General features: G+C 36.2%; 2 protein-coding genes across 5 annotated transcripts in view; both read left to right on the top strand.

Moving 5' to 3' along the window:
- The window catches only part of LOC149629062 (uncharacterized), a 198,082-nt gene that overhangs the window by 165,563 nt on the left and 8,604 nt on the right, over positions 1-23,915 (top strand). The window contains exons 1-4 of one of the 4 annotated variants that reach the window (XM_089851456.1): positions 20,756-21,085; positions 22,447-22,512; positions 23,247-23,328; positions 23,403-23,507. The exons of 2 other annotated variants lie outside the window; for them this stretch is intronic. In XM_089851456.1, the coding sequence (XP_089707582.1) occupies positions 22,466-22,512; positions 23,247-23,328; positions 23,403-23,507 (234 nt within the window). In that variant the 5' untranslated portion in view covers positions 20,756-21,085; positions 22,447-22,465. Of the gene's footprint in view, positions 1-20,755; positions 21,086-22,275; positions 22,357-22,446; positions 22,513-23,246; positions 23,329-23,402; positions 23,508-23,915 lie in introns of those variants that run through there. One more of the 4 variants, XM_089851453.1, reaches the window with a different exon arrangement.
- Positions 17,621-19,415, top strand: LOC149629063 (uncharacterized). The gene is made up of 4 exons (XM_089852030.1): positions 17,621-17,625; positions 18,353-18,466; positions 18,560-19,206; positions 19,405-19,415. Exons 1-4 carry the CDS (start codon positions 17,621-17,623, stop codon positions 19,413-19,415), a joined length of 777 nt encoding a protein of 258 aa, XP_089708156.1.

Genomic DNA, 23,915 nt, shown 5'->3' with positions numbered 1-23,915 from the left:
TAACATAAGCCTACATGGAGAGACCTTAAAATCATACAGAGAATAGCATTACAGGATGGTGTAGAAATGGTTTACTGAACCTATATAAATCATATCCTAAATGTACACAATATCCTAAAGATACACCTAATATTAACAATACAAAACATGAGTACACCTAGAACAACGTCGTAGCTTAATTTGTAAATGTATTTTGCAATGTTTCCTCATCGCACTTAAATCTAGTTCATGTAATATAACATAATCATACATGGAGATACCTTAATAATAATAGCATTACAGGAAGGGTGTGTGTGGAAAGGATCTATTGAACCTATGGAATTACCCGTAAATTATATCTTAAATGTACACAATATCCTAAAGATACATCGAAATAATACCACTATGGACACTGAATGCCTTCAATACCAATAAATTACGTGACGTCATACCAATACACTAATAATAAATTCAAAATGCCCGCCAACACCAGCACGTGACACGTGACGTTATCAATTCCTCCCAGACCCACCCCCTCAGGCACGATACACACTTGGCAAATAGTAATAATCAACCAGATCTCCCGCGACCCCCCAGAGGGCATGACAATGGTTATGCACCTTCCCCTCATTCCCACCAGCTCAACGTAACCCCCACCCCCTCAGGCATGGCACGACCTAGAGAGAAGAACTAAAAGGGGGGATGAGCCCCTCCTCCCAGCTACACTAAGTACAACCGTATACGGACAATCTTGTCCGTATACGGGCGTCTATATTCTCTGAGAAGTAAACTACCACTTGTGTCGTCTTTATTTAAGCCCCGCCCAAATCTAACCCAGTGATTAGATGGGATGTTGCTGATGTATATTCATTGTTGTATAGGTTATATGCACAAACATATGTAATAAACATGTGCACGACCAGATGCCATAGAGTTGTGCACAAACAGACGCCGTAGAGTTGTGCACAAACAGACGCCGTAGAGTTGTGCACAAACAGACGCCGTAGAGTTGTGCACAAACAGACGCCGTAGAGTTGTGCACAAACAGACGCCGTAGTTGTGCACAAACGGATGCCGTAGACTTGTGCACAAACGGATGCCATAGACTTGTGCACAAACAGATGCCATAGACTTGTGCACAAACAGATGCCATAGACTTGTGCACAAACAGATGCCATAGACTTGTGCACGAACAGATGTCATGAACTTGTGCACAGACGTCATGAACTTGTGCACAGATGTCATGAACTTGTGCGCAAACAGATGTATCTTAATATCTGTTCCTGTAGGTTTCGATATTTCTTCGTCACTGGCGATTCGCTTCAGCCTTGGACCGTTTCTTTTGATAATTGTGGTTTTCTTCACTTTGTTCACCGGAATCTTGAAATCCAGTTACTCATCTCAGAAGAAAGAAAACGTTAACAGAGCAAGTGATATATTGCATTTACATCCGTCAACGTTCGCGGTGGTATAATAGAAGAGATTTGCAAATCGGTAAATGATTTTTAACCTTTTATTTTATGCGTGGTCGCTCTGTTGTGATTCCAATGATTACAGGTTGACGAGGACATGAAAATTCTCTGTCGCTTTAAATATGATAAAAATAATCGTAAAGACTACTCTGTTTTGATTAACGATTTATTGGCACTTGAATTATCATCAGAATATTACGAATTAGAGGGAAGTAAAGCTCATCGATCTACTTTTCACCTTGGTTCGTCGAGTTATTTGTGTAAACCGAAATACCTCATGATAAGTAAAATCATGAATCCGGAAGCTGTCAAAATAATCAATCGAAGGTTCGTTGATGATCCCAGTTCAATCATGTTCCGCATTTGCACTTTGATGCTTAGTATCACTTTTACGCATAAATCTTGCCCAATCTGAATAATGATGGAATGCTTGATTTTGCAAGCTTCGCTATATGATTGGCGCTGCACCGTAATTATTTTATTTTTAGAACTAATAATTTAACGAATTTCATGTTTTTAACAAATGAATTCTAAGAGAGCGGTAGTTTTTTTTTCACCAAAATTTCATTTGCTGAAAATATTTTTCAACGTTATTTAAAGAAGTATTTTGCTCTTAATAACAGTTTAAGAAAAAAATGGCATTTCCAAGAATATTTTAAGGGATACTTGCTTGATACCAGTATTTATTTTCAACTAACATGTGCTTTTAAGAGGTTCAAATACTCGGATATATGAAAAATTTAACTTGATGGATTTAAATTTTGATATTTCAATGTTGAAAATAATTTGAAGCGGAAAATTATATAAGCCGTTTGACTGTGATCAATAGGAACTATATGCTTAATTTTGGAAATGTATTCTGAAAATAGAAACCATAAAAAATCCCCATTTTTGATATGAGGCTAATCTTCAGGGTCAAATTGTGAACTTCCGGTTAGTTGTAGGGCAAAATATCTTAAGAGATGAATTATGTGTTTGAAGGTAATCTACAATAGAGGCCGAATTACGTGCTAATCGGTTAAGTAGAACCGGAGTTATTAAACGTTTTCTCGATTTTGTCCGCCACTTTCCAATATGGCGGAAATTCCACCAATGGGGGAGTGTGGGAGACCACACCACGTTAAAGAGCGCCCAAAAATCTGTAAGATCTGAAATTTTCATCTTTGTTTCAATTTGTTCCGGGTTAAAACCTATTTTTCCTGTACTATATCTGCTATTTCAGGCAACAAATTATTATTTTACTTTTGCGCGTCTTTGTCTGCATAGACAGTTTTTTTATTAATACATGATAAGAAGTGACCTATAGTTCCATCTTTATTTGTGCCATATTTCTCCGAAAGTGAAATTCAAGCTTTCCGCACACTATCCATTGAGATACTCTGATCATTTGAATCAAAGATGAAAATGGCAAATCCCACTTGTTCATGCATATTTTAACCACGTAGAATTCTTTTGCACAAAACTTTTTGTTGCTGCAGTTCTTAGTTGGTTTGTTTCTTTTGTTCCCGTGAAATTTTCCAAGTCTGCTCTTCAGGTGGAATATAGTTTTTAAGTGCTTTATTTTATTGAATAGTAAAATCGAGTAATGACCAATTCACGATCTAGATTGAGGACTTTCTTGGAAACCGGACAAGACATACCATATCTCCAGAACATAGAATTCAATTGGCGTCGACAAACTGTGAAGACTGAAAATGAGTTAAATGCAATAATTTTGAAGGACCTTGGAGCGAAGTTTGTCTTGTGGGCTGTCATGCTGGGAGTCGCTTCTTTTGCTCTCACCGTCGAAGTACTGTCAAGGATCAAAGATTATTACTTGTTAGCGTCATAAGGATGATACCAAATTTTTAAGATTGAAAGCAGGTACCGAAAGGTTAATGTATGACGCGGTTTTTGCAATTGCGGATAAAAAATATTTGACAAAATTAAAATTTACCAAACCGAGTTAATGTAAAAACACTTTAAATCTTTTCTTTATGTCCTGTCTGACGAGGAAAAGAAAACAACATTGTCAGATGAAATTAAATCTATAATATTTATAAATCCACACTTTTGTGAAGTATGTTTACCTTTGCGACTGAGGATTATATCACCAAAAGAACAGGTTGTTGGGATGGGAAGGTTGTGCAATAGTGTACATAGCTAACTTCGTACGATATATGTTCATAATTTTTGTGAACACTAATTTTGGTGCAAAAGTTGGAAACGCTTTGTTTCAATTTGTAAACTACGAACACGGTCATGGGCAGACAGACACGTCCACTGTAATACCTCTCCGTGACGTCATTGTCATCGGAAAGGTAAAACCGACAATTTTTACAAAATTTAAGGAACTACTCAATTAAGAGTAGAAAATAGCTTTTGATGGCGCGGCGAAAGATTAATGTTACTCGTGGTTTGTTTATTCATACACAACACTTTAAATAAAAGCACAAGTTAAATTATCAGGGAGTATATACTGAGTAATTTAAGCTGTACCCATATTACGAAATATGAAATGTTATCGCTTATGTTATGTATCTCAACAGTTCGTTAAATAAATTTTAAGTGTGTCGCACTGTAGCTTTGGATGTTGATTTACTATATTATGAAAACATCCCATACTTTACGCTAATTGAGTCAAACGGCACACTTCACTTGCAATTAATCCTAAATCGACTTCTCCAGGACATTTTCCAAAAACAGTAACATCCTTCTCAAGGTAATGTTAATATCTTCTTAATATTACAATCGCATACGCGAAAAATAGTTTTATTTAAAGGGAGACTTAAATGGCCATTCAACCTTTTTTATAAATGTTTCAACTAGACTAAAGAACATAAAGTCTTCAACAAAACTTACTAAAAGGTTTCCGACTATTTTACACAAAGTTCGGAAGTTCAGGTCGTACTTAAACCCACCTCAGTTTCTTACACAAGGGACGTATATTTTCATATTTGAAATCTATAACCGTGACAACATGTAAGCTTAAGCAAACATTCGGGTTTTACTAACATATCGTAATGGATTAAATGTTATAATAATTTGAAAAAAATATACGATCATAATCAGCGTTAGGATCAACATCTTTTGAGACTTAATACTTATATAAATGTAAAGGAAAGCGCGCGGTAAGTTACGTAAATGATTTGATGATATTTTCTCAATCCAAAACGATTAAAATGTGGTTGTCTTATCACTTTATTCCGCCTCTAGTGGCGGTATGAGGTTGATCTATCCCCCGAAATCTCTAGATGTACAACTTGTCTCTTCGACTTGAAAGGTAACGTATTTTTTTTTCATTGAGGAAATTTTATTTAAAATTCAAGTCGGTAGCATCCTCGCGTTCCACCGCGCTTACCCTGGTTTTAATCCCGGAGAGAATTATTTTCGAATTAAAGTCGGACTATTTTAAATAATACATTCGCTTTGTTATTGAACTTTAATTATATACTATATTTAATGGTTGCGCGGCGTTAAGTTGAGTCTTTAATGAAGTAATTTATCTTAAAATATTTCTAATAGTATATAGAAATTTGTTATTTAAGTTGAATTTATCGCGCTTAATGTACCAGTGGTGTGTAGTCGTGTGGTAATGACGCTGCCTAACACACCACGGTCCCGGGTTCTATTCCCGGCGATAGCGTAGTGCCCGATGTTATTTGTTTCCGACCGTTTCCCTACCGTTTGTCTGTCAATTCTGGCGTCGTTCTCTATTTCTCGGTAAGTTTCGAGCTTTACGAAGCATTGGAAGTGTTATACTTATGGTATGATATATTGAGGCTTGAAAGAATAATTTAAAGCCACAATGAGTGTGTAGTAGGGAAATCGGCAAGTGGGGCAAATATGAAAAATTAATTATGAATTTAAAATCAGCGTCTGATTCCAGTTCGGCGCGCTTTCAGAACGAAGAGAAGCCATGGAGAAACTCATAAACAGTATTTTGAACGTTTATTCGGTCCTTAAGACTACTGTTATAAAAATAAGCCAACGAACCTCAAAGATCTGAGTTTGAGAGGTATAGTCTGTACGCCTATAAACCCTATCAAAGCCATTTCACTAAAACCTTGTATTAAACAATATATGATATAATAGTCCCTTGAACATTGTAAACCAAGACCACGTTCATTTCTCTCCTAAAAAGAAAAATTAGGATTTACAAAAACAAAAAATAAAAGAAGGTTTAGTAGATCTTAACAACAAGTTGCGAAACCAAAATAAACCTCTCCGAATCGCGCCGCAATTCAGAGGTTTTTCTTAAATAGTTAAATAAATATTATTGATATTATTTTTATCGTCATTAATTTACCTTAATTGTAGTTAAACCGTTTTAAGAAACTTAAGGCTCTTTCAGACGATCCAACTTTTTGACTCAGCTCGATGGGTCAAAACGTTGTATCAACTTGCCCAACTTTTGAAGGGAAAAGTGAAATAAATCCATCCTATTCACACGACTAAACTATTACCGCCAAATGGAACTTTTTAAGCGCCACCTACCTACCTTGGCACTTACGAAATAACCCGCGAAAAAGGCTTTTTTGTAACTCATTTTGATTGGCTGAAGAAATGAAATTAAAGAGTTGAGTCAGCAAAAATTGGATCACTGATCCAATTTTTCCTAGCCAATTTTTTTGGTGACTCAACTCATTCACACGATACAACTAGTTGATTCAACTCGAGTTGACCCATCAAGCTGAGTCAAAAAGTTGGATCGTCTGAAAGAGCCTTTAATTCCTAAAATCATTTTAAACATAGCTATTATTGACTTTTGAATCCAAGCGCATGCCTCTTTAACAATATTTGGAAATTTAGGGTATATAAGGCGATTGATTCACAATAAATGATACGAAAACCCACAATTGCGTGAACCTTTGGTGGAAGCCGTGCAATTGGGAGGCTAGAAGTTTCTCGTAACCCTAGCCGATCTTCTTCTAGGTACCTTCTAAGGCGGAACATCCGGGTGGTATGTGGACAACAAAGACGTTTGACTGGGCTTCAAAGTTACCAGTCCTGCACCAAAGTCCTCTTGTTTGAAGCCATATCTAACGTCTTTGCGGCCCACATTACGGAAGTTCCATCGTAAGACAACAAGGTACTTAAAACACCGTGGGTCATTAGGGTATTTACTACTTTACTGTGGGGGCGAGTTGATTTAGGGTTATGGCGGAAAATCAGATGGTATGCGGACGCAAAGACGTTAGACTGGGCTTCAAAGTTACCAGTCCTGCACCAAATTTGGATAGTCCGTATTGTTTGACGTCATATCTTAATTTACACGTCTTTATTGTTCACGTAGCACGGGATGTTCCGTCATAAGATTAGTTCCTGTGTCTTAGTGGATTTTGTCTGGTATTTTATCAAACTATACATTAACATGATTGCATTGCCATAAGGTCTTCGCGTTTCTACGCTACGAGTTTTTAGCTTTTAAAGGCTTGTAGAAAGAACATTTTTTAATAGCTATGGTTAAAATTTTAAGGTTAAGAAAAATTATAGTTTCACTCAAAAGAGGACATTACCTGTTCGAAAATACTTTAATACGTCTACATACCTTTAATCTTATCATTGGAACAGAGTTGTTATGCTATTTGAGACCGTTAATTTGATAATTACAAATAACATCGGTAATTGCAAATAACATAGTGTAAACATGGGTTTAAAAGTAGATAGCAAAGTTGAACTTAACATGATCGATAAATATTATTTTTGTTTTAAAACTGAAATTATTTTCATTTCTTGAAAACCGAGTCTTGACTGTTTTCGTCATATCAAGACACTAAGGAGCATGACAATGTCCAGGGGTCGTTACTCAAGGACGTGAGGGCAAAATTACAGTACGTACATTACACCGCAATTAGTCTGAGTGGCTGATTATTTGATTATAATACAAACTTAAATAATACAAAGTGTTTTTCTCGATTATCTAAACCACCCTGTATGACATCATTGAAAGCAAAAACGAGAACCAACCAATAATGAAGGATTTTTAATCTTATCATCTAATGTCGTTTGTTGTTTTGAATCAGTTTGAACGGATGATTTTAGGTACTTCAGGGCGTAACGTTACAGCAGCGTTCAGAAACTAAGGTAAATTTAAAATTGATTGTTAATTAAAAATTAATTTAATTTAATGGCACGAAATAATGAAATATTATGTTAAATTTTCACTCTCACGAGCTCGGTTTTCTATAACGCATTTTACCCTAAGCGCAATTCAAAATAGCACAGTATACTAAGTAATTATTTTAGATATAGCTAGTATACACAAATGGAGGATTCATACCATTAAAACCCGTCTGTTTTGTCGTCAAGGTAGCCTGGCCTTCTGTTGTATATGGTATGAGTCTTCCTTGTGTGTATACTATCAAAAGTTTAAAAGTGATATGTTCCATAAGTATGACCTCTCCTATCCAAGTTCGTAAAGCTAGAGACTCCTCGAGATAACTAGTTCGAGAACGGCGGAAGCGAGAATTGACCACACTCGGTTTTTTTTAGTTCATCTTCCTATTTAGTCTGTACTAAGCCTTTGACAGCACCTCACCAACACCAGGCCTCGCTTTACGAGAATCTATGATATTTCACTTAAGTCACTTCATGACAGACTCTCAGTAACTAGTGACACAGTTATGGAACATGTCTTATGAACTTATGATTCTATCTAATAGTAACGTTTAATTTCAACTCTGATTTTGGATAGTTTTAAATTCTTAAATACACAATTAAAAAGTTAGTTACTTATATTTTTGCTACAAGGTGTCTGCTTGAAAGGCACGTTATTTAATTCCGGGCGCATTTTGGTTTTAAATCTTCTTCAAATTTAACGTCTTATTGTCATTACGCAGTTTTTAATTTGGCTTAGTTGGAGAAAATCACCAAACTGAACTTACAATGAGTTCCAAATCGAAGAAATCTAGCCAGAGTGATAAGGAATCAGGAAGTCAATCCAAAAACGTCACTGAATCAGTCAAGGGTAAGGTTAAGCTGGGCTTGTTGAAGCATACGTATATAAGATATGTTGCTTAAGTATGACGCTTCCTATACTTCGTAAGGCTAGAGACTTAATAGTTCGAAGATGACAAGCGAGAATTGACTACATTCGGTTTTGTCAGTCTATCTTCCTTTTTAGTCTGTACTAAGCCTTTGACAGCGCCTGAACAGGCGTCACTTTACGATAATCTATGACGTCAGGACAAGCTTTCAGTATCCAGTGACAAACTTATGGAACATATCTTATGAACTTGTGGTTGAATAAAGGATTTAGTGGTAGTAGCGAAAAAAATATTGTTGAAATAACAAAATTTCAATAAAACATTATAAATGATTTAATCGTGACATGTTGTTGAATTACAAATTCTTCATCTGTCGGCAACTATAATCTTCCGGTTTTCGGTTTGTTGATTTCTAGCATATCGTTTCCATTCTTTGAAAAAACAATTCCTTAACCACTGCTTCAAAGAACTTCGACTTAAGCAAACCATTTGCACAATGTTAATACCATTGCATTACTTCAGATGAAAGCAGCGAGACGTCCTCCGAAGAGTCAACTTCTACTGACGAGTCCGAGTCCGAAGACGAAGAAACTTCAACCGCTCCTTATTCTATCAACTTGGAATACGACATTCATTTGTGTCTTAGCAACAAAGACATGAAAGAGAAAATTCAAAAGAATAAATACTTCGAAAACGTTGCCAGTAAAAGTAAATTTCAGTTATTGCAACTGGAAACCCTCAGTCGACCATCGACTTACGAATTGGCGCAATTTGCTGCTAAATGCTTTGAAAACTCGCATCAAAACGGAAGTAAGGAAGTTTTACCAAGAGGTTGGAAAATGTTAACATCTGCCTCTAATAACCAAAACGGTTACTTTGGAATTGCGTATATAAACATTAAAAAACTTCAAGTAGTTATCGCGCATCGCGGTACTGAAAACACCAATGAGGAACCGTACAAAACTCACTTTCAAGCTATATACGAAAGATGCCACAAGCAAGTCCATTCTGCGGTCACTTTCGCGTACGAGGTGATCAATAAACTTGAAGAATTTAACGGTAAATTACCAGCGCGATTCCAATTATTTTTCACTGGACATGGTCTCGGCGGATGGCTGGCTGAAATCGCGGCATTTAGTGTCCAGTACTTGGTTAAAGACAGATTCAACGAAGACGTGTTTCTAAAACGCGAGAATGCTGATGACGGGTACTTGGTTCACACTGAGGTCTTTGATAGTGTCGGATGCGAGGATTTATTAGTTAAATTGGTTGATGACTTCGATGTCCGTTATGAAGACAAGAAAGTTGACCTGAATAACTTGGACATCAACAACTTTGTTGTCTCACCAAATGTGGTTAACTGTTTAAACAAACACATTGGGAATGTTGTTCTTATTTCTAAACCTGATTCGGACAATTTTTCTTTGACTGATCAGTACTATCAAGATTCCAGTAGTTTACATCTCATCTTCACTGTTAAAAAAAACTGTTCAATCTTGGACAAAATCATGTGCAGAGTAGTGACTCTGAGACAGCACAGATTTTTAACCAAATCTGCACAGATTAAATCATGTGCTAATGTGCACATTAATTTGATTGGGCGAAGTTACACAGAAACACGGCCAGGTTTGAACGGACTACCGACAATAAACGGCAGGAAAATCAACCATCTTTGAACGGACATTCGACCATCAACGGCCGGATCATCGACCACTTTAGACTGGAAATCCGAACATATTTGAACAGAATACAGACCATATTTGAACAGAATACAGACCATATTTGAACGGAATGCAGACCATATTTGAACGGAATATCGGCCATATTTGAACAGAATATCGATCATCTTGGATCGGACAACCGACCATCGACGGCTTATACTTCGAATATCTTCAATTGGAAAACCGACAATTTTTGCATGGAATATCGACAATGGCACATTTATACCACTCCCCACCTCCATGAAGGTTATATAGTAAAGCAGACATCATTTTAAACCAATTATTATACTTTTCATACAGAAATAAATCAGACAATAGTACACGTTGGTGAGATATTGCTTTATGCATTGGTGCACAGTCTTCATGGTGCACATAAAGCAAATGACCAATATTTCTTAAATGTGTATTTAACTTTCGGTTCACTCTGAACCGTTAGGACCTCCTCTGAAAGGACGCGAAGCAACACCTATTTTGGCTTCGTGCTTCGGTGCATTCAATAAAACACCTCATAGGAAACTAAAGATAAGAATTATTTACCATTGTTTCTTGGGAAGTTGAAATCTATGTTTACACTTTATATAAATGTAGTAAAGCTAAATTAAAACGTAAACACCCCAATTTAAATATTAATATCAAAAGTTTTCTTGGAATATCGAAATGATTGAGAAGTTTAAAGCTACAAAACCACTAAAAGAGTAGTAATGCCGAAACATATTTACAATATCTTCATTTAATATTTTGCAAAACGAAAATTATATGGTTTTGAAAGAGTTCTTTTCATACCAGCACAAGGTAAAAACAAGAAGGGAGTATGAAATAAGGAGTAGAATCTATAGGCTTATTAAGAAATATGAAATATTATTGCATAGGCCATTGCTTTGCGCCTCAAACGTTCTTTAAATAAGTTCTAAAAGTTCACACCCTAGCTTTCGTTGTTGATTTTCAATATTACGAAAAACCAACTTTCAACACACTCTCGCCCTTTAACAAATAGTCAAGACAAAATTGAATTGTTTAAAATAATAACATTTTAGGTGGCACAATAATAGAGTATAATTTCGTCTCCCTGCCTTTGGCTTATGGTTAGTTGTGATACTACTCTTTTGAATGAATTTTAACTAAATATAATTTAACAAATTTACATAAGATGAAATATTTTGGTTTGAAGACGTTTTTGCCGTTTAATGTCACATGAATGATGGAGAATGCAAAAACCTACACTCTAAGAAATATTTATTCCAACTTGAAAAAATTATTGTGCAAAGCCTCAACACATTGGGAGCACACTTTTTCGTTCAGTTTGGAACAGTAAAAACAGGTCCCAAAATTGAACACCAAAACGGTGTGATAGGTTGAGCACTTTCATGCTCTTTGTTGAACACTGTGTGTGGTAGGATTTCTTCTTAGGGATGCAAAATTTAACAGTAAAGTCGACAATTTGGCACATATAATGTGTCAATTTTGCATGGTAAAAATGACAATGACAAATTGGTGGCAGTTTTGAATAGTGTATCGGACTATTTTATTTCATATAATGTCAACCTTCGATATTGGTCTTGATTCCTTTCCCATGTACTGAATTCCCAATCAACCGGAAACAAAATGGAGAGTTTCCATTAAATCGTACTACCACACCTTGGACGGTTAACGAAAAGTAGTAAATAGCCTCCAGGGACTGCAGTTGACGAATGTGGTCACTGTCATTTACTTCCGATAATAATGGAGTACCAAACAATTTTATTTTCAATCAATTTGAAGTCTTTTATAAATATAAGGGAAAGATGAAATACGCAATAATCCTTGACATTTCCTTTCATATTATTTTAAAATGATGTTTGTAAAGACCAATTTATTTTTCATTTAGGATAAATAAACATTTTACAGTAAATTGTTGAGATATTATCGGATACTATTAGATTTTTAATGAAGGTTTTATTAATAAACCTCATAGCGTATTAGGCAAACTGTCCGGATTGAACACCTTCAGTGTTATTTTGAATGATTCTGTGCACCTTTCGGGATTGAACGCCTAATATTTCCAAACTGTTCAAGAATGAAAAATTGTGTTCAAGTTTGAATACCCATTGAACGCTTTTTTCTTAGAGTGTATCACGATCTGTGCAATCTTATAGCACACTTGAGAGTTCATTTGATTCCCTGGCCAAAATTTGTCAGAAGTGTGCAAATTTGGCGTGTTAATTTATGATTTGTGCAACTTAGGTCAAAAGCGTGTAAACTTGGTATGCCATTTTGGGATTTGTGCAACTTAGGTCAAGACGTGCAAACTTGGTATGCCATTTTGAAACCTGTGCAAATTTGGTAAGACTCGTACGAACTTGGCAGACCATTTTGGGATCTGCCCACCTTTGGTCGAAAACGCCCAAACTTGGATTAGTTCTGGTCGGTTTTTTCTAACAGTGTACGTTCTTGACCTTATGATTGATATCATAGTTAAATATGAGTTTGATGTTGTGAAGAAGTTCTTCAATCAGTTACTATATCGTCACGAATTTGAAGAGGAAATTCTGCACCGAATTGGTGACATTCTACACCAAAGGTTTCAACAACAAAAGGCTTATGATGAAGAAAATACGCGTAACATATCATTGCATCAGTTGGTCTCGGATTACCAAGAAAGCATACTGGATTTCTTGCTCAATTGTTTTAAAGACACTCCGTTATTTCTTCATCATCTTACATCTCTCAACAAATATAAGCAAACGGCCCTATATTTAACCATTGACGGAGAATACATCGAACTTTCTAACATCATACTAAACTCTCTTCAAAATTGCACTCCAGGCGACAGGAAGAAAATTTTAGAGGCAACGTTGTATCAAGACTACGCGATACAAGAACGTCTAAAACCTTTGACAAAATTGATGGAGAACTTTGATTTTTTCGAAGACATTCGTAAAGATTTTGAAGAAACTTCACAGACCCTGCTTAAATTGAATGACGCGGCGATTAATGGTAAACTGGACCAATTGAAAGATATTCTTCAAGAGGATGATACGGAGATGCGTAATAGGCTTCCATTCGCTTCCAAAGAAACGAGGGACTTTTACCCAATAACCTATACGCGAACGTATTACACTGCATTAAATCTGGCAGTTGACGGGGGCCATTTTGAATCTGTCACTTATCTTATAGAAAACGGGTTCCCATTAAACCCACCTTATTCCGATGAATGGTTCGATTATAATAATGAATATTGGTATAACTTTCGCACGACGAAAACTATCATACCACCTTTGTTGAACGCCGTAAAAAACGAGAACATCAATATGATTAAATTTCTTCTAGAAAATGGGGCCATTATGAGTGACTGCTATACTTGTTTGCCTCCACTGAAAGTCGCGGTTTATTACAAATTTACGGAAATTGTAGAATTCCTGCTTAACTATGAAAAAAACATTAAAGATCTTGATGAATACCTTCTTTTTGCGTCTAAAAAAGGTTACTCTGATATCGTTACTAAACTACTTAATGCCGGGGCCAACGTTAACTGTAAAGACGAAAACAATTTCACACCACTCCACTACGCCGCGCGTCACAGAAATAACGACGCAGTATCGGTCATGTTGCAAAAAGGTGCAACAATTAACGTGCAAAATTCTATCGGTCAGTTTCCGCTTCATGTAGCGGCTGAAAAAAGTAGCGTCGAAGTGGTTAGTTTACTGTTGGATAAAGGCGTGCGAGTCAACGTGGTTGACAAAGACAAAGACACACCGTTGCATCTTGCAGTTAAATGGAATAGTTCCGATGTGGTTGCTTGTTTGATTGAAAAAGGAGCCGATATTGAGGCCATGAATAAGGATGGCAAAACGCCTTTAGATATAAAACCAAGCATAATCCGTTACAAAACGAGTCAGAGTCAATCTTTGTCTGTAGAATCGGGCGACATTAGCGCATGTTAAATATTGTCAAGTCATGAGTTCTACCCTTAAAGTCAAAGGCCATTAACTGCCCTATATTGTTCAAATATCTGTCACACCCTTTACATATTTGACGGTATTGTTGTTAGTTGTGAAGACCTTTAAAATTAAATTCCCTTTAATTGCCTCTCAAGCAATAGATTGTGAAAATTTTCCCAATTTTATTTGAATTTCTCGTAAATTAACGTTAAGTAATGCCAAAATTACTTATTAAAATTTAATCTTTTCAGAGTAACCCAAAAAATAATATTTTTAAATTTCTATTGAAATGACCTCTAGTTTAAACAATTCCATTCTCAAACTTAAGGTTTATTTAAATTTTGTTCGTGTAAAGGTAGTTTTATAATGTTTAATCAATATATTTTAATCATTGAAGTTAATGTTAAACCTTTTTAACACCAAACCATAAACATAACATACATCGGTACAATCGTCGTCTATAGAATGGGGATGCATTTCATATACTCAATATTGCCAAGTTACATCCTTTAATTATTTGACGCTATATTTTAAACCTCACCATGAAACTTAAACAAATTAAAAATTTAAAAATATTACTTCATAATGAACCATAATGACGAAGATATAGTACTTAAGAAAAACCAAAACTTTTAATCATACTTAAGGATGAACTATTTTTTCTCGAGTTTTATAGCAAAATAACAGATGCAATTTAAATATGAATCATGTGTCATCTGAGTTCTCCGCGTTGAGAAATTAAGTTAAGAAATTTAGGCTTCTTTTTATTAAGAAGAAAGTGTATAATTGTTTGCGAATTAAATTCTAAAAAACCGATCAAGCCTATAAAGTTTATGAAAAATTAACAACAATTCCAAACCATCATTCTGTTATTCGAATCAATTCTGAGCAAAATTCTCAAAATTGTTAAAAAGAAAAATCATAATTGTAACCCCAAAAGGATCTTCTGTCGAGGTAGCGAAAAGTACAGAGTGGCCATAACACCCCAAAAATCCTAAACGAAAACCAACTCGTACACAATACCAACAACCAATAAGAAACCAGTGTAGTTTCTGGGAGCAAAAAGGCCTTTCATGATTCGCTACCAAAAGAGAGAAGATCTTGCAAAAATTAAAACATATTAGCTAAAATAATCTTTATTCAGGGTGTTCCTAAAAGGATGGTTTGACTTAAACAACTTATGGTCATTGGAGTGTTTTACGGAGGCCCCCTTACTTAAATTTGCATTGCCTCTCGGTTTCTTATTTAAATTTAAGGGGTCATCCGTTGAACAACTATAATCTCGCAACTTGTAAACGGTGGAAAAACATCTTAGAACACTTTTGTCTAGAAATTGGCCATTGAACCCACTGTACTTTGGTCGTACCACCCTTTTTGGAACACCCTGTATTTTACTATCTTGTCGCGGAACCCGAATGGTCACTTGCCTAATACAGGAAAATATTACCTTTCTTAATACCCGGATGTCAACCCTTTGACCGAGTTTAAAAATTTAAAATTTTTGCGTTTCATCCGAATGGTCACTCGTTAATTGCAATTAAAAATTAAAAGATTTATTTTTTCTCCTGTTATTGAACATGGAACAATAATTTAAACGTCGCTTACTTATTTATCAAAAGCGTTTTTTCCATTTTTAAGGATACTTTATTAAAATATTTGGAGCTATTACTTTGATTATGATATGAATAACAAGAGGAGCATGGCTGATATTACACTTCTAATCAACCAAATTTTTAATTTGATATATTAATTTTTAAGTTTAATTAAAATAATCATATATTATTGCTACATAACTATTAAAATTTAAATGATAACGTTTAAGTAAATTATGGGGTGGCGTAGTGGTTAGTTCTTTCGCTTGGCAGCATTAATTGGGTTAAAATAATTATACTAATCACCACATAATTAGGATATTTAACTTTTTCAATTTAAATAATTACGTTTAATAAATTGTGGAGTGACGTAGTGGTTAGTACTTTAACCTGGCAGCGTTCAATTAAGGGACAGTGGTTTCGGGTGAAAATTAAACCCAGGACTAAAACCCTCCCGCTTAGAGTTTGCAAGTTCTCTCCCCACTTGTTTAAAGGAGTTTTCCTGCGCGGTCTTACCCGGTTTCTCCTTTCCATCAAAACTTGCTGAGGTTAACGGTAATAGTTAGTATAGGGCGCTGTCGGTTAGCTGTAGCAGACGACGCTACCCAACATCCCTCTATGCATTGTAAAAGGGAACCACCGATAACAAAAAGCCACAGGCTCAGAGTGGACATCCCTTCGTAGATAAAACTTATATTTTCATTTTGTTTATTTTTATTATTAATCTAGCGGGTTCTCTAATTGGTTATAATTATAATAATCATATATTTACGATATTTAACTTTTCAATTAAAATAATTACCTTTATTAAATTAGGATTCAATTTGAATAAAATATCCCAATTTTATTTTAAATTCTATAAAATTGATTGGATATAAATTCTTGCCAAAATCACTTAATGATTTAAATCAGAAGTTGATGACTGGGAAGTATTGGACACTAAGGCATTATATAGTATCCATCCCTGCAAGCCAAAATTGCCTATGGCAATCGTAAAAGAGGGTCGAAAGTCCCCCCCACTAGGAAAATTATCTAATCTACTGAAAAAAATCCCACGCCGAGAGGCTGTGGCGCTCAAACTGTGGGGCGTGTTCAAAACTTCTTCAGCGCCAATCGTTGAAAAGCCGTCTGGCTAGAACTCTATGAAAATCCATTACAATCCGTGGGCCTAGGACCCCACACTAGTTTGACCGGAATTTCTAGCAGTCTATTAAAACAGCTGTTCTTGTCACTGTTTCTGATTCGTTACCTCAAACCACAGGACACACCTTAAAGTTTCGTTTCTTGCCCGCTGCTGGCGCGCAAATCAGCCTGCCAATTCAAAATGAGGGAAATGCCGTAGGTGGCACGATGATCGGACCTAATAAGAAGTTGGGTAACAGAGATGGTTCCGAATATGGTTGGAGTCCAATACTTCCCAGGATAAGAAGTCATAAACTTCTGTTTAAATCAAAATGAAATGTTAATTTTTCAAATTTAAAACAAACGTATTGAATATCTCTTGAAATTAATTCTACGCGTAAAAAAATGTTCATTTAAATTTAATAATTTTCGCGGTAGTTTGAAAAGTGAAACCAAAATGTTTTACTCATTAATTTTTTAATGTTAAATTGTTTTAACAACTTTCGATAAAACTCAATTTTATTTACAATTCAAAAGATTGTATTTAGTAGATAGATTTTGAGAGTTTTGCCGGTGAGATGCCGCTGTTGACGCCTGACACCCAGTTGGCGTCTGACACCAAGTTGGCGCCGTTGTCGCTGTTGCCGCCGTTATCACTGAAGTCGCTTCAATCTCCCCTTTGACGCCAGATATTTCATGCGCGCCTATCTTTATTGACTTCGATAAGGGAAAACATTTGTTAGGCTTAAAACTGAGCGTCATATTTCCACAACTTCACCTGAAACTAGAATTCATCCTATCATTATTTTGTGGCGCCAGATATTTGTGGGCGCCTTATTGACTTTGACAATGCGGTAGGGGAATACGTATGGAAAAATACGCGACCAATGGGGGTAAATAAGTGCGGGGAATTTTTCGTTTTCAATGGCGTCTTCTTATTTTCAAATCAATACGTTACACTTATCTGTCTAAAAATATCTAGGTATATTGGCTCGAATTTCTTAAATACGGCGCTGGAACCGTTATCTTAAATAGTATCCCTACACCTGCTTCAAATAGCGTATCATTAACGTAAGCCAAAACAGAGACGTAGAATACACTGTGTTTGACCTAAAATATATTATTGGAATACACTATGTTAGGCTTAACATTTTTAACGAAGTAGGCGGGGAATATGAACGGAAAAAAGAGTGTACGGTTTTCGGATACGACGGTGTACGTGATTCCTCAAGAGGACAGGGTGAACCATGAATTTCGTAACCGGCAATGGTTTAGAATGCAATTAAAGTGTAATACGAATACATATTATCTCCGATATTGGAGTTGAAAATTAAACTTTTCGCTAACCCTTGTCTTACACGCGACTCGAGGCTTTCTACGTCACGTTAACTTTCGACAACGTGGTGGGAGGGGGAAATTATATATGTTAGGCTTAGAGATTAAGTGTCATATCGTCTTTCGTCAACGTGTTTGAGGATGCCATGGTAAATACCCGGGTTCAGAGCGTCACGGTAAATTCCCGTTACGTCGTTGATTGAGAAAATACACCCATCATATCTTGGGTGATCGTCTCGCGATAAGATCCTATAAAAGACGCGGTAGTTTAAAAGATAAGCCATTTTACGACTCTTCAAGCTTTTCACCCCAGCTAACGATATCCACGTGTCATCACTTAGAAATGGACTCAGTTAAATTGTAAGTATGCTCTTAACAATATAGTTAACCCTTGCATGTCCATTTGTATCAAGACTTATAATTAGAGTATTCGGTTCATTTTTACTCCATCAGGGACGAATCAAAAGCGTTCTCCGAAACTGACAATACGCCGGACACGCCTTCCTGTCCTATCTGCTGTAGTGAGGATGGTAGAATGAATTCACCCATTACTTTAGAAGCCGCCGTTAGACGAAACAACTTAAGACGAATTGAAAAATTTGGTGCTATCGGATGGGATAAAGATTACGGAAAATCCGAAATGACTAAAGATCCCGAAACGGGGGATTTACTAATAAACCCCTCACCGAATGAAGTCTATAATGTAGACGATGGTGAAGGTTATATATGGCAATGCGTTAATAGCCCTAATATAAATTTTGGTTTGAAACACTTAGCGATGTACAGATTACTAACTTCTACAGTACAATTACCCGCAGGGTCATTAATTGACATGTATGCTAGACAGTTTCCATGTATCATAAATAAGAAGACCCATCAATTCAAATTGGAAGAATTTGCGGGAGATACTATCCTCGAATTTCCCGTACACCTCACACCACACAAAATGTACGGAATGCCAAACCCAAATATTTGCCATTTAGGGAGTTGTCACCCCCGCAATGAGGGGAAATGTAAATTTCGCACCTTTTATTACGGTGGATACGAATTTCATTGTCCATACCAGTACTTAAGAATTCTGAACTTAGCTCTTCATATGTGTATGTTTATGGTATACAAAACTAACAAAACCGTAAGGAAAAATTATAGTGATGAAAACGACCTAGCTACGCATTATATATTCAAGGCCCTGCAGATTTGCATATTAGCCAAGTGTCTGTGTGATAACACTCACGAAGTTCATTATCACATGAGATCCAATGACGCGAATAATTATTTCGCGAATAAGTATTTCGCAGACTTTCTTTAATTAATAAAACTTTTGTAAGTTCTACATTTTGTGGGCTAAGGATAGTGTTAAATAATAAACAATATTTGTAGAATCTCGAATAAAAAGAAAATGTTTGATTGATATGGGTTTCTAATTATTTTACGTAGGTTTAATATAATTTATATTTTAAGCCCTGTTCACGTCTGACACCAAGATGGCGTCCTCACGTAGTCTTTCCTATCATAATACTCTATCTAAGAGGGTAATGGAATTAAACTCAAAAACTTTATCTCGATAACATACCAGTGAACTGATAATGGAAGCAAACATGATTTTGAAATTAATTTACTTCTGTACTTATCAATTTGAACTTAAAAGTATGGACTGACAGCAAATGAAAAAAAATATGGCATTAATATAATAAAATCCGCTTATTTATTTCATTTTTTTGTACATTTTTTTTAATTAAAAACCGGAATGCTCTCGCACTCTCTTTGTCGGAGCCTACGAATATAATCGCCAACTTCTGTTAACGTCTCGTATGGATAATCCCCCTCCTCGAAGTTAAGATCGCAAATGTTGTGAGACAACCAGCGGACCTGTCTTTTATCCTTCATGGATAGTTCCGAGAATGGGCATGGTGACTGAAAAATCCAGACTTCGTAGGCGCCCGTTTCCCCTACGAACATCGTCAGTTCCTTAACGATCCATTTTCCTTTAACCCTGAAGAAATTCGCCTCCAGGACCGCCGTTGTCGCTGTTGTCCTGGAATAATACCGGTTCTTAATCTATGATTATATAAAAACGGACTTGGTTTGCCCAAGCCTAAAAATCAAAACGATAAGAGTTTTTTCCAGTTGACTGAAGCTCGGATATTTTATTTTTCTATATAATTTTAAAGACAATCCGTATTTTACTACTCTTTAGAATTTAATTCAATCTCCTTATTTTACTGGTAATGGATTTATTTCCTATAAATTAATTGAAATAAAAAATTACTTATCTCAGATTTTTCATGATAAAATTTTACGAAAATGGAATTGTTTTTGAAAAATCTGAGATAAGTAATTTTTTATTTCAATTATTTTATAGGAAATAAATCCATTACCAGTAAAATCAGGAGATTGAATTAAATTCTAAAGAGTAGTAAAATACGGATTGTCTTTAAAATTATATAGAAAAATAAAATATCCGAGCTTCAGTCAACTGGAAAAAACTCTTATCGTTTTGTTTTTTAGGCTTGGGCAAACCAAGTCCTTTTGTGTAAGATAGGTAAGTAGTGTTTAGCGTATGGGAAGCGTAGCAAAGTTAAAAGCTATAGGTCTAAGAATCACAAAGTTACAGCAACAAAAGGTGAATTTTCGTTTAATTGAAAGAGTTAAAACTAATTAATTTCAGCTGATAAAATTTTGAAGACAAGTATAAATCGATAGTTTATGATGTGTTTAATCTATTTCACTTATAAAATCAAACTTGGCTAATTTTGCCAAGTAAAATACAAGGGTCTCCTGACTATAGGTGAGTCTTCAAGAGGCCGTAGCGAATTATGACGGCACTGCTTCTGCGAACAATTTGAACTATAGACTGTGAATGTGATGTCGTGTCGTCTGCTGAAGATTGTCGAGTCGAATGGACATGCAGTTCCCTCTTTTTTAAGGTGACGGTTCCTCCTTACTGTAAAATTGAAACGTTCATATTATCCCTGACTGGTAAGAATTTATATAAAACTGATAGGAAACGCCCTTTGGTAACGATAAACAAAACGCTAAATATTTGTTTATGGCTATAATTTTATTATTATCAAAATGTTACGTATATTATATGCTTTTGTAAAATAGTGGGGCTCATTCCTTTTTTAAAGCCGTTTTCCATAGTAGGAAATTGATTAGTAGGATAGTAGTATTCCCCCGGGGGAAAAGCAAAACCTGTAATGGAGAATATAGTATGGAACACTACATCGTACCACTAATCGTATGGCCGGGAGTGTGGCGCACTCCTGTAAGCCAAGCTTCTGGGCGGCAAAGTTTGAGGGAATACGACACATGTCGGCGATCCCACCCTATAGGTGCCGACTGCCCCGTGTCCGCCGGAGGTGACTTACCCCAATTCCACCTTCCGTCACCTCCCAAGTAAACCTCATTTCCTTCCCTGCTTAAACACATACGACCTAGCGCCCCCCGTCAGTGCTGGGCCGCGTAGGGTCTCCCGCTCAATTCTTCCTGGTGCTCAAGGCCTAACGGCTAAGCACTAGTGTTAGCAGGTGGACAAAAAAAACTAATCGTATGTAAATGTGCCCCCGTTTTTCTTCTGATCAGCATCATAAATTGCCGCCTTTTCCAAAATATTGCAATTTTGCTGTATTTCTGCCGTGAATAGAGGCGCATACTTAGCCCTACGTGAATAAACAAGCAAAATGAAATGGGGGAGCAATATATTGGCCTTTTAATTAGGGGTTCTTAGTGTCGTACTTGAGAGACCAGTACAGAATGAACATGCAAAATGAAACCAGGGATAATTACATGGGTCACTTATTTTTCCTCAGAGCTCAATGTGAGCTCAAGCTTAGTTTTTGTAAATGAGCTCGGCTTGGGTTCATTCACATAATTTTGACGGGTTCTGCTCGAAGCCTCGAGCCCAACAGGGTTCATTCACATAATTTTGACGGGTTCTGCTCAAAGCCTCGAGCCCAACCTCGCTCTAATATCTTTCGCGGGCTCTCCTGGAGCTCTGGCTCAGTCAATTTAGCAAGCTCAAGTGAACTTGCTTTCAAAATGATCGGGCTCGTAGTTTTGAATTCACCTCGTTGGAGCTCAAGAAAGGCATAAAATTTGTAACAGGGCTCAGAGCAAGTTCTCGTTAATTTTACCGGGCTCAACCTCAGAAATATTTTTCATAAAATTTCAGGCTCGGCTCGGGCTCTGAACTTATTTGTCATTTTGAATAGCCTCGCTCAATCTGCGCTCGGGCTCACTGAAATGAAGTGAGCGCGGGCATCTATGATTGTGGTCAATAGGGCATACGGGCTTTCAGACCTGTACGAACTAATAATAAATGAAGGTTATCTTAACAGGGAAGCTTTACCAAGTAGGATGGATTTAGTGAAAGACTGTCGTGTTATGGTCGAACGTTTAAGCTGGTAAGTCATGAATATAATACAACTTGGATGTCAATAAGACATGAAGCTGTTACACCTTGGAAAGAAATGGGTCTTTCTTGCTATTTCAAAAATTGAAAATACTAGCAGAGTAAATAATTTATAAGAAGCTCATTGTAGTTGTATTCTTAAAATGGGCTTGAGGAATTCCCTAGTTTTGAACAAAACTGCGCTATTAGCATGTGACAACGAAGGGTCCGACATGTAGTCGAAATCCCGTACGGTTCTGGCAAATTCGCGAAATCTTTCTTCCAAAATTTCGAAATATTTCTCCCAAAATTTCGAAATCTTTGAAGAAATCACGAAATTTCGAAATCTTTGAAGAAATCACGAAATTTCGAAATATTTGAAGAAATCACGAAATTTCGAAATATTTGAAGAAATCACGAAGTTTCGAAATATTTGAAGAAATCACGAAATTTCGAAATCAAAGAGACAATTCCGAAATCTTTGAAGAAATCCCGAAATCAATCGCTATATCAAATTTTTGCCGAAACCGCGAAATTTAAAAAGAAATACTGAATTTTTTTGGCGGTATCGTGAAATCACGAAATCCCGTACGCGTTTTTGCGAACGTCGGACCCCTCGTGTGAACTATTTTAGCTTTGCCATATTTCTTTAAGCTTTGATAGGGAAATCTACAATGTATGGGGAACCCTTTTTTGTTATTTGTTCGTTTTTGGTACACCTTCAGTTGAATAAATATTTTACTTTAGGAAAGATTTACAATTTCACAAACTCCCTTTACTAAGTTCCGAAATGAGTTTAGTAAATCATCAAAGGGTGGCGATTAAAGAGGTATTTCCGAAATTATTCAAGATATTCCCTGTTTGAGGCAAATAGAAAATTACGGAAACTTAATTTGTTTTTAGGAAATGAAAGATGAGGAAAATCGTAACTACGATCACTTAAGCAAAGATGATCTGATCAATGAACTAAAAGCTAAAGATGATCGAATCAGCAAACTGGAAGCCGAGGTATTTTTCAAAGCGCAGAGGGTACCTTTTTTTAGAATTGTGAAATTAAGCTTAAAAACAAGAGACCCTTTTAGGATCAAACCCAATTTTTTATTGTGTCCCTTAAAAAGGGACTGTAAAGAAGGCATCGGCCGGTGCTTAAAAAATATTTGAAATACGTCAGAGGCACGTGACCAAGGAGAGGCGTGGTTCGAAGAAGCTTAGTTCGTTTTATTTCGAAAACCACCACTTCATGGAATTGGCGCTGCAATCTCGCGAAAAACAAGGACTAGATGTTAACTAGTCCCACTCCATAAGGAGCCTTTGTATCTTGGCATCACGTGATGTCTGTGACGTATTTCAAATAATTTTTACCCACCCGCCGATGACTTCTTTGCAGTCCCTTTAAAGTAAGATTATTGGTGACAA

Source organism: Phalangium opilio, unplaced genomic scaffold, assembly GCF_054372755.1.
Source record: "Phalangium opilio isolate 3A_F unplaced genomic scaffold, DU_Popi_V2 ptg000105l_1, whole genome shotgun sequence".
Lineage (NCBI taxonomy): Eukaryota > Metazoa > Arthropoda > Arachnida > Opiliones > Phalangiidae > Phalangium > Phalangium opilio.
This window is presented reverse-complemented; position numbering and strand designations above follow the sequence as displayed.

Bases quoted from the DNA above. Each gene is read 5' to 3' on its own strand.
- LOC149629063 (XM_089852030.1), top strand. The intron at 18,467-18,559 runs GTAAGTATGCTC...TTACTCCATCAG, and splicing joins GAAATGGACTCAGTTAAATT to GGACGAATCAAAAGCGTTCT.